General features: G+C 42.6%; 1 protein-coding gene and 1 long non-coding RNA gene across 22 annotated transcripts; one reads left to right on the forward strand and one right to left on the reverse strand.

Annotated features, from left to right (window-relative positions):
• Positions 1 to 620: 620 nt before the first annotated feature.
• Positions 621 to 4140, reverse strand: LOC137837317 (uncharacterized). Of its 21 annotated transcripts, none has more exons than XR_016520687.1 (8): positions 3867 to 4134; positions 3236 to 3692; positions 2835 to 2864; positions 2109 to 2211; positions 1552 to 1671; positions 1336 to 1395; positions 985 to 1211; positions 621 to 858 (listed from the first exon to the last, which is right to left on the reverse strand). It is a non-coding gene; the product is annotated as an uncharacterized LOC137837317 (long non-coding RNA). The 21 variants fall into 21 exon arrangements; XR_016520682.1 differs by having other exon boundaries at positions 1336 to 2211; positions 3236 to 3306; positions 3426 to 3469; positions 3624 to 3685; positions 3867 to 4133; XR_016520683.1 differs by having other exon boundaries at positions 1552 to 1664; positions 3867 to 4133.
• A 673-nt stretch (positions 4141 to 4813) lies between these two features.
• LOC137839121 (uncharacterized) lies at positions 4814 to 9718 on the forward strand. The gene has a single exon (XM_068648249.2). The coding sequence runs from the start codon at positions 4814 to 4816 to the stop codon at positions 9716 to 9718; it is 4905 nt and encodes a 1634-aa protein (XP_068504350.2).
• Positions 9719 to 11695: the final 1977 nt, after the last annotated feature.

Raw genomic sequence — 11695 nt, forward strand, 5'->3', positions numbered from 1 at the left:
AGTAACTGATACACAGTACAATTATATACCTTGACTCACTTCTCGTGCTTCTTGGTCTTGCACATCTGTCATCAATACACTAGGATTTTCTAACTTTAAGACTAACAATTAATTATGAAGGAGTTGATTCTTTATCAGATTTTTTTTTTTTTATCTTTTAAAAATAATAAATTAAATAAAGAAAGAGAAAACAGGAAGTAGATTACGCCTTTTCCCCCATAACATTATTTGTGGTTGTGGTGGAGAAAAGAGTAACCTGAAGGTGGCTTTTCACATGAGATATGGTAAACCCCTTTGCATTCATGAGTTGTAAAACCAACTTTGGTGTGGCTCCTGTAAATACAAATCAATACCAAGCCTTTTTGAAGTTAGCTTATAGTTTTACGTGAAATGGTATAATAGTGTTCCGGCATGTCAATGATATATATGATTATCATTCCAAGTGTTGTTGTCAACTCAACGTGGTCATTCTTATTTTTCTTTTCTGAAACACCTTTTGTACATCTTTTTAAACTATCTTATTAGTAAAATTATAAAAAGAGAAATGTTCTAATAAGACCGCTGGGAATAATATTTAAAAATTAATACCCATTTATGATTTCTTAATTTTACAGGTAATATTTAAATACAACCTCAGAAGAAATTAAATTCTAAATTAATATAAAACAATAATAGCATATGTTTTGTAAAATAAAATAAAAAACTGAGTAAGATGTTAAATAACAATAACCTATAAATAAATAGATTTTTATGCATTATCTTATTATCTATTCATCCGTACAATGCTAGTTGGGAATGATTCTAGGATTTGCATGTTGACATAGCAAGAAATAAACAGCCAACGTTCCACCGTTCCACCTGCTCCATAGATGTTCAACAGTATCAACAAATATACACATTCAATATGTCATATGTGAAATACTAGTATGCTTGATTTCCTTAGTCCAACCAAAAATATACTAATTACCAAAATCAAACAAATACCTTGACCATTATCCTTCCCTTGTAGTACAATAAGAACATATTCGGAGCAGCGGCAACAGAGTAAGAGAGTATATAATCAAAGAAAGAGCTCCAATCACATCTTTCTGGTTGTCAATTCCATGAGGAAATGTTTTATAGAAAACATAGAAAGGGGAAGTGCCCAAATCTCCATAGACTACACCAAGACTCTGATATGCATGCCTCAAAAGTAACAGTGTAGAAATTTTCTAACCAAATCAAACCAATAACAATAGCAAATTATACACCAAATTGTATGGCAAGCATAATATCTTTTGAAACTGTAAATGATAATTAGAGAATGAAGAAATTCCAATTGAAAGTTTAACTTACTCAATAGACTACACCAAGACTCTGATATGCATGCCTCAAAAGTAACAGTGTAGAAATTTTCTAACCAAATCAAACCAATAACAATAGCAAATTATACACCAAATTGTATGGCAAGCATAATATCTTTTGAAACTGTAAATGATAATTAGAGAATGAAGAAATTCCAATTGAAAGTTTAACTTACTCAAGAGACATGTAAAAATATAGATTTCTTACTCTACTCAACATTAGATATGTTTTTGGAGAAGAGTTGGTTCTAACTTGTCTTGATAGCCTTTGTCACCAAGTGGTCAGAAGTCTAATCTTTTTCTGCTCCACTGGAATTCCACCTAATTGCTTACATAGGACTTCCCCATTAATAAAGCATTTCTCATGAAAAAAAAAATCATATCTCTTTGTGAAATCATATCAAAATAAATGAAAACTTCAATGATAGATATTGTATCTAATAATTTGTAATTTTTTATCTGTTGAATCATGACAGATCATTTTGCTTTAATTATATACAATTTAAGCAACTATTTTTCTCAATTTATGTAACGTTATTGTCTCTTGCCCCTTTTTTTTGGCATGCCTAATATCATCTCCTACCTTGACAATAAAGTTTGAACGTATAAACAACAAGTGAAACTCAAGAAAGTGCAACTTCCTTGTTCTTCAATGTAAGAAATAGTTCCTTAAATGTTATTTCACGAGAAAATGCAATTGCCAATAAAGTTTCTCCTAATAATAAATATGTTTATGTCACATTATAAGGATAAGTAGGCAATTACCACATCAGCTACATGTTCTTGTTACTTGGTGTCTGTTGCTTGTGACTTGTATGATATAAATGCATATTGTGTTGGGTTGTGACAAGCATTTACTTTTAATTTCCTGAAAATCATAAAGCAATGGTTTTAAGCAAACATGTAGCAATAGTTTTAAGCAAAAATTAAGGGACTGAACAACAAATAGGAATTTCAGGATCTAATTGAAAGAGATTTCAAAATTATAGGGGCTCATTACACATTTTAAATCATATAGATACCTATTTAAAGATTCAGAGAAAATACAGGGGAAAACATGTGACTTATCTTTTGAAATAAACTTCATTGAACAAGAACTTTTATAACCATAAACAGGCATAAATAGTTCAAGAAACATCAGTATATTTGCTGGCTTAAGCTGTCAATGATTGAAAAAAATACCATTAGTTGTCGATTTAAGACAACCTTGTTACCAGCTGAAGAGTAGAGAGCACTCTTAAGTGTAGTACAAACAGTAGCATCTGGATAAATCTATGATTATAATTACAATCAATACAGTACGTTGTCTACCCAAGCTTCAGAAAAACCAACTAAAGATAACAGATTCCCAAAGTTGCCTTCAGAAAAAAGCTCAACAACATTGAATTCAAAGTTATAAAAGCAAATAAATGAAAATTGACTTATTTTCTAAAGACATTCAAGAATTATGTCAATCCAGTTACAAAAAAGGGAAGTGGACAATGTACATACCTCATTGAACCTTTGCCTTCTCCTATAAGCCTGCATATAGCAATACCCAATATTTCATAAACTCTAAACCAAAAAAACATAAATCTCCAAAAAGAATCAACCAGGAAAGGCCAGATTTTTACACCAGACGCGACCCGAAAAATATGACTTTTCCTTACCAACCTCTACTGGAGTTAAACTTTAAAGTTTACACTTGAATTATAGAAAATGCTGAAAAGAAACTTGGAGTGAATTTTGACAATATAAATAAATTTAAACATATTCGTTTGGGTTAGAAAAAGTAACAAGAGAGAGGGGGGATAATTCCTCATAATAATAATAATAATAATAATAATAATAATAATAATAATAATAATAATAATAAATTAATAAAAAAAGAAGATGAGTGTGAGGAATCAAACCTCTTCCTTTCACAAACGAGCATTCTCTTCCTGGAAAATTGTAATCAAAGACTCTAACTCAATTTATAAGTCTGGAAACAACATAATCATCATCATCACCACACACTGCCACTCGCCGAACAAGTTTCAAATTCAAAAATAAAATAAAATTGAAAACAAAAAAAAGTTACTAATTTTTCAGTTACTTTACCCAATCTTTGAGCCTATTCAGTGTTCCAAAACATGCTCTACAAACTATCAGGAACAAATCATCCAAAAATAAAGCAAAACATAAATACAAAGTTTCTCACAATGAAAAAAAATCCTAAAATAAAGGAACAAATCCAATAAGATAAAATGTCGAGTTCTAAGAATACACAAAGTAAACAAAACGAAACGAGAGACGAACCGGAGCGGAGACCCGAGTCACCGAACTAGCAAAATGCATTGTAGTTCTTGGAACGAGAAGTACTGCAATCTGGAACGAAAATGCATCAGAGAATAATTTGTTCACAAAAACAAACAAAAATGATCTAGGTCGTGTGAAATGGGGGAAAATACAAATCAATTTTGAAAAACAAACTAGGGCACAAGATGAGAGAACATCGATTGAGAAATGCAGAAATCAGAAGAGTTGGAGAATATGATATACACTGAAAAATCTCTAAGCTCCCGCTGTGATAGCCCTACACCATCTCCGTAAGTGTGTTGTTCTGTAAAAAAAATTCCAGGTAGTAGCTTTCTTAAGAGATAGAAAAGTTAAAATAAAAAATAAAAAATAAAAACTTTGCATGCGGTTTATTAAGAAACCGCAGAAACTTAACAGGGGTTATAAAAATCGCCAGTATGTATCATGTCATACTAGTTTTAGTAGAGGTTATTCTAACCCCTCCTAACAAACCTCTACTAAAATTAAGAATTTTTGTAGTGTATCCTTACTTCACTTTGAAAGATATTACTATATCTTGGTTATTTGTAGTCCTTGTGGATACATAAACCTCTTTTATGAATTATATTATAGTTGAATTTGTTTACTTGCCAAGAAATAAATCATAATCAAGTTTTTGGGGTTGTTGCTAAAGACTAGTTGATAAACTAGTAGTTATTGTACTACCAGGTGGCCGGAAGGCCGACTAGACCGGATAGACGACAAAACCGACTAGACGACAACAGGCGAAGCTAAACGCGTAATTAAGCATAAACAACCCAACTTAAATGATAAGCACGGTTAAGGCTCAATTGGGCCTTCGTTTGGACCCTAAAGCAGGCCCACAGCGGCCATAGCCCACCTAGAGCAGTATAAATAGCAGAAGAGGCACATCACCCAAGGTAACTATTCACTCCCCACTCTTCTGGTGCTTAGCTCTCGGTCTGACTTGATTGTCGGAGTGTCTTCGCAGGTACTCCCCCCATCGTGTCCAAGCCGAAGATCCAGCCGGAAGAAGACCAACTGGAAGACCGACAAGACGAGAAGAACGACACAAGACATCATCAGAAGAAGTGTTCTGCAGGGTCAGATCTTGTAGGAACATTTTGGCGCCCACCATGGGGCCGAGAAGACTAACCCCACGAATTATCCGCATGGTGACTACGAGGAACATGACGGGTAACGATAGGAATGCACAAGAAGAAACCAGCCGTCCAGACCCTATGACGTTAATCTTGAAGATGCAGCAGGAAATGGAAGCTTTGAGGAAGGAGAATGCTCAAATGAAAGAAAAGCTTGCTAAGAAGCCGGAAATACCGGAAGCTATGGATAATATCCCCTCAAGAGATCATGCGAACACGGATACACATGAGGCCGGGAGCTCGTATCAAGAAAACGTAAGGCCGACCTCAAATAATGCGCTAAACACGGCGCCTAGAAGAAGCCCCTTCACTGAAACCATCCTTGAAGTCCCCTTGTCGGGAACCTGGAACAACCCCACGTTGGACAAGTATGATGGGTCCACGGATCCGGATGAGCATGTAAATGTGTACCTGACACAGGTCGGCTTGCATACGGCGGAAGACGCGTTGTGGTGCCGAATATTCCCCACCTCACTTAAGGGGGCAGTCTTGAGCTGGTTTACTCGACTGCCAGCTCAATCCATAGATTGCTTCGACACACTTGCGGCTAAGTTTGGAGCACAGTTCACTACCAGCCGACCACACCACCTCACCTCGATCGCCTTAGTGAATATTCGGCAAGAGAAGTCGGAGACCTTGAGGGCCTTCATGAACAGATTCAGCAAAACAGCGTTAGACATACGAAACCTAAGTCCCGAAGTGGCGATGCACCACATGGTGACTGCGCTGAAGCCGGGACCATTCTCGGACAGTTTATGCATGCAACCGGCCGCAACATTGGATGAGTTGCGCCAAAGAGCCACCAAATACATGCAGCTGGAGGAATTGAAAGAGTTTCGGAGTAGAGCTCAGGCGCCCGACGAACCTGAGAGGAGGAGAGACAGAAGCAGGCCAACACATTTTGGGAAGCCCAGAGACTTACCCAGGGGACCACGTTTCAGCCGTTACACCCCCTTGACTGCCGAAAGGTCAAAGGTCTTAGAGGAAGCTCTCAATGCAGATCTCCTGAAGGCACCAAGCAGGACTCCTACTCCGTTGAGTGCCGACCAAACCAAGCATTGTCGATACCACCGCAATTTTGGGCACACAACGGAAGATTGTTGGGCACTGAAGGATAAAATTGAAGAGCTCATCCAAGCTGGTCATCTGCGACGCTTTGTCCAGACAAGCCGAGAGGAGAGGAAAAACGAAGTTGATCTGGAAAAGAGAGAAGGGCGTAGGAATACGCAGGCAAACGAGCAGAGAGGCCGAAGAGGCCGGGACGGCCGAGAAGGACGAGGAGCAAGAGATCATCGAAGAACCATGCCGGTACGAGGAGTCATAAACACAATCGCCGGAGGTTTCGCGGGAGGAGGAACTACATCATCCTCCCGAAAAAGACACCTCCGGGCGGTCAGTTCGGTGTACTCCATCAGCAGAAGCAACAGGAGAAGCCTGCCTCCCATGCTTTTCACAGATTCGGACTTCAGAAACATAAACCCGAAGCACGATGACCCTATGGTAGTCACCATCGAGGTAGCCAACTTTGTCATCATGAAAACCCTGATAGATCAAGGGAGCTCTGTGGATATCTTGTATTGGAAGACCTTCCGAAAGATGGGCATATCTGACGTCGACATTGTCCAGTATGATGAACAAATCATTGGCTTCGCGGGGCAGAGAGTCAACACCAGAGGATACATTGACCTGGACACCAAATTTGGAGAAGGAAATCGAGACTGTCGGACGATCAAAATCAGATACCTGCTTGTCGACGCCGAAACGTCTTACAATATTTTGATCGGGCGATCCTCTCTCAACAAATTGGGAGCTATAGTCTCGACACCTCACCTGGCCATGAAGTTCCCAGCCGACAACCCGAGTAGGGGCCGAGAGGTGGTCACTCTCCATGCCGACCAAAAAACTGCTAGAGAATGTTACGCGGCAAGTTTGAAGATTCTGCCACCGCGAACACCCACCCGAAGGGCCGAGGTTCATCATATATCCTTGAGTGATGACTTGGATCCAAGACCTAATGACGAACCCCAAGTGGAACCCAAGGAAGAGGTGGTGCCATGCCGAGTGGGCCGAGCAGGTCAGAATACACGCTTGGGATCAACCTTAGGAGAAGAGGGAAAGAACATTATCACAGCTGTCCTATACAAAAACACAGACTTGTTCGCATGGTCGGCAGCCGACATGCCGGGAATAGATCCTCGCATAATCTCGCACAAACTATCAGTCTGTAAGGAGGCTAGGCCGGTAGCCCAGAAGAAGAGAAAGTTCGTGGGAGAAAAAGGACGAATAGTCGAAGAGGAAACCAGGAAACTACTGGATGCTAGGTTTATCCGAGAAGTGCATTACACCACGTGGTTGGCAAACATCGTCCTGGTGCAGAAGAACAATGGAAAGTGGCGAATGTGTACTGATTACACCCATCTTAATAGGGCATGTCCAAAAGATGCATATCCATTGCCAAGCATTGACCGGCTGGTAGATGGCGCAGCCGGTCACAAAGTGTTAAGTTTTCTTGATGCATACTCTGGGTACAACCAAATACGCATGAATCCGGCAGACCGAGAGAAGACAACCTTCATTACCGACAAAGCCAATTTTTGCTATGAGGTTATGCCTTTCGGCCTCAAGAATGCTGGAGCCACCTATCAGAGGCTCATGGACCAGATGTTCCGAGATCAGATAGGAAGGACCATGGAAGTGTATGTTGACGACATAATTGTAAAATCCGATAGCGTGGAACAACACGCCAACGACTTGGCCGAGGTCTTCCAGCAGATAAGAAAGTATAACATGCGCCTTAACCCAGAGAAATGCGTATTTGGAGTTGAAGGAGGCAAGTTCCTAGGCTTTATGCTGACAAGCCGAGGAATCGAGGCGAATCCGGACAAGTGTCGGGCCTTGGAAACCATGAGAAGCCCGGAAAACCTGAAAGAAGTTCAGCGGCTGGTGGGAAGACTGACGTCCTTGTCCAGATTTATGCATAGATTAGCGGATAAGATCAGACCAATCTTGAGGCTCATGAAGAAAGCAGAGAAGTTCACATGGAGTGAAGGTTGCGAAGAAGCTTTTCAAACGGTAAAAAAGGCGTTGGCCGAACCGCCTATTCTAAGCAAACCCGTCCATGGGATCCCTCTACTGGTCTACCTGGCCGTGTCGCCGGAAGCCGTAAGTGCCGCCATAGTACAAGGCGCGACAGAACAAAAACCAGTCTACTTCATTAGCCGAGTACTACAGGATGCGGAAACCCGGTATCAAATGATCGAGAAGGTAGCTCTAGCCCTCGTCCATGCCTCCAGAAGGCTACGACAATATTTCCAAAGTCACGAGGTGATAGTGCGAACCGACTTCCCCATCAATAAGATTTTGCAAAAACCCGAGTTGGCCGGAAGAATGATTGGCTGGTCAGTCGAGTTGTCCGAGTTCAGCATTAAATACGAACCACAAGGACCTATCAAGTCCCAATGCTTGGCAGACTTCACTTCAGAGTTACAGCAATGCCAAGAACCTGAAACCATATGGGTCTTGCATGTCGATGGCTCCTCAAGTAAGAAGGGTGGGGGAGCCGGAATTGTTCTGGAAGGGCCAAAAAATATACAGATTGAGCAATCTTTGCGCTTTGGTTTCCCTACTTCGAACAATCAAGCAGAATATGAAGCGCTCATAGCCGGACTGTTGCTGGCAAAAGATGTGGGAGCTCAGAAGGTGGAATGTCATACGGACTCACAACTCATGGTTGAGCATGTCAATGGGAACTACCAAATCAAAGATCCTCTGCTCCTGAAATACTACCACAGAGTGGTTAACATCATCAGTCAGTTTCAAAACGTCAAGATAAATCATGTGAAACGACAAGAAAACCTGAGGGCCGACACCCTGTCCAAACTGGCAACCGCTAGGACGAAAGGCCGACACGCCTCTGTCATTCAGCAGATCTTATCGGCTCCGTCGGTCCCCATCGGGGAATGCATGGTCACCGAAAAGGGAGAAGACGACTGGGTGTCCGACATGAAGAAAGTTGTCAAGGACCGTGAAGAAGGGAAGGACGGCCATGACTTATACCTATCCAGGAAAGCGTCACGGTTTGTTATAATAGGAGAAGACTTGTACAAGCGAGGATTCTCAACCCCTTTACTCAAATGTGTGTCGAAAGTAGAAGCCGAATATATTCTGCAAGAATTACACCAAGGGGCGTGCGGGTTACATTCTGGGGCCCGAACAATGGCGACGAGAGTCCTGAGGGCCGGTTACTATTGGCCTACGCTAAGAACAGATTGCACCAACTTTGTGAAAAAATGTGTAAGTTGTCAAGAGCATGGTCCGCTAATCCACCCACACCCTCACAACCTGCAAAGCATCAATTCTCCCTGGCCTTTTGCCCTGTGGGGGATGGACATAATAGGTCCCTTCCCCCAGGCAACCGGGCAAAGGAAGTTTCTACTGGTCGCAGTGGATTACTTTACAAAGTGGATTGAGGCGGAACCCCTTGCAAACATCACAGCTAGGCAAGTCCAGAACTTTGTATGGAAAGACATCATCTACAGGTTCGGAATCCCGCACACCATCATCACGGACAATGGGAGACAATTTACTGATCGCAAGTTGGCCGAATTCTATGAAAGCCTGGGCGTCCAGCACAAGACAAGTTCAGTGGAGCACCCGCAAACCAATGGCCAAGCCGAATCTGCTAACAAAGTCATCCTGAACGAACTAAAGAAAAGACTTGGCAGTGCCAAAGGTAAGTGGGTAGAGGAGCTCGTAGAAGTTCTCTGGGCATACCGGTGTACCCCCCACTCGGCAACTGGGGAAACCCCGTACAATCTCACCTACGGCACAGACGCCATGCTGCCGGTTGAGGTTGGAGAGCCGACAATCCGAAGAGAACTCCACAGTTTGAAGATGAATGAAGAGTGTCTAAGAGCAGAGTTGGATTTGCTTTAGGAAGCACGCGACAGGGCCAAGATAAGAGAACAAGCTTGCAAGCAGATGGCCGCGAGAAGATATAATTCAAAGACTAAACCAAGAGCCTTCCAAGAAGGAGACCTGGTCTGGAGATTGAAAGGAGAAGCTCGCAGGATCCCAGCAGAAGGAAAGTTCAATGCAAACTGGGAGGGTCCCTTCAAGGTCAGAGAAAATCTCCAGAACGGCGCATATCGCCTAGAACACTTGGATGGCAGAGAAGTTCCCAGGACGTGGAACGCGAGCCATTTGAAAATGTATTTCAGTTAACATGTATTATAGGTGTACTCTTTCCTACCTTCGATCTTTTTTCCCAGAGGGCTATCCCGAGGGTTTTTGATTGAAGAAGGTTTTAACGAGGCACCACAATCAATGAAATCATGTTTATCACTCAAAATTCTCTGGCAAATCATTAATACAAGAAAAAATAATACCTCTCGGCCAAGGAAGAATTCACCCAAGTGAATCCCTGCCGAGAGTGCAACAACATACCTCTCGGCCAAGAGAGTTCAAGATAAACCTCTCGGCCAAGGAAGAATTCACCCAAGTGAATCCCTGCCGAGAGTGCGACAACATACCTCTCGGCCAAGAGAGTTCAAGATAAACCTCTCGGCCAAGGAAGAATTCACCCAAGTGAATCCCTGCCGAGAGTACAAGAAAAACCCCTCGGCCAAGGAAGAATTCACCCAAGTGAATCCCTGCCAAGAGTACAAGAAATACCTCTCGGCCAAGGAAGAATTCACCCAAGTGAATCCCTGCCGAGAGTATTAGAAATACCTCTCGGCCAAGGAAGAATTCACCCAAGTGAATCCCTGCCGAGAGTACAAGAAATACCTCTCGGCCAAGGAAGAATTCACCCAAGTGAATCCCTGCCGACCGAGAGTGCAATAAAAACCTCTCGGCCAAGGAAGAATTCACCCAAGTGAATCCCTGCCGAGAGTACAAGAAATACCTCTCGGCCAAGGAAGAATTCACCCAAGTGAATCCCTGCCGAGAGTACAAGAAATACCTCTCGGCCAAGGAAGAATTCACCCAAGTGAATCCCTGCCGACCGAGAGTGCAATAAAAACCTCTCGGCCAAGGAAGAATTCACCCAAGTGAATCCCTGCCGAGAGTATTAGAAATACCTCTCGGCCAAGGAAGAATTCACCCAAGTGAATCCCTGCCGAGAGTACAAGAAATACCTCTCGGCCAAGGAAGAATTCACCCAAGTGAATCCCTGCCGACCGAGAGTGCAATAAAAACCTCTCGGCCAAGGAAGAATTCACCCAAGTGAATCCCTGCCGAGAGTACAAGAAATACCTCTCGGCCAAGGAAGAATTCACCCAAGTGAATCCCTGCCGACCGAGAGTGCAATAAAAACCTCTCGGCCAAGGAAGAATTCACCCAAGTGAATCCTTGCCGAGAGTACAAGAAATACCTCTCGGCCAAGGAAGAATTCACCCAAGTGAATCCCTGCCGACCGAGAGTGCAATAAAAACCTCTCGGCTAAGGAAGAATTCACCCAAGTGAATCCCTGCCAAGAGTACAAGAAATACCTCTCGGCCAAAGAAGAATTCACCCAAGTGAATCCCTGCCGACCGAGAGTGCAATAAAAACCTCTCGGCCAAGGAAGAATTCACCCAAGTGAATCCCTGCCGAGAGTACAAGAAATACCTCTCGGCCAAGGAAGAATTCACCCAAGTGAATCCCTGCCGACCGAGAGTGCAATAAAAACCTCTCGGCCAAGGAAGAATTCACCCAAGTGAATCCCTGCCGAGAGTATTAGACAAACCTCTCGGCCAAGGAAGAATTCACCCGTGAATCCCTGCCGACCGAGAGTGCAATAAAAACCTCTCGGCCAAGGAAGAATTCACCCGTGAATCCCTGCCGACCGAGAGCGCAATAAAAACCTCTCGACCAAGAGGGTTCAAGATAAACCTCTCGGCCAAGGAAGAATTCACCCATGAATCCCTGCCG

This window comes from Phaseolus vulgaris, chromosome 4 (genome assembly GCF_051622355.1).
Source record: "Phaseolus vulgaris cultivar YP4 chromosome 4, ASM5162235v1, whole genome shotgun sequence".
In the NCBI taxonomy this organism is placed as follows: Eukaryota; Viridiplantae; Streptophyta; class Magnoliopsida; order Fabales; family Fabaceae; genus Phaseolus; species Phaseolus vulgaris.

Bases quoted from the DNA above. Each gene is read 5' to 3' on its own strand.
- LOC137839121 (XM_068648249.2), top strand. From the start codon at position 4,814: ATGACGGGTAACGATAGGAATGCACAAGAAGAAACCAGCCGTCCAGAC.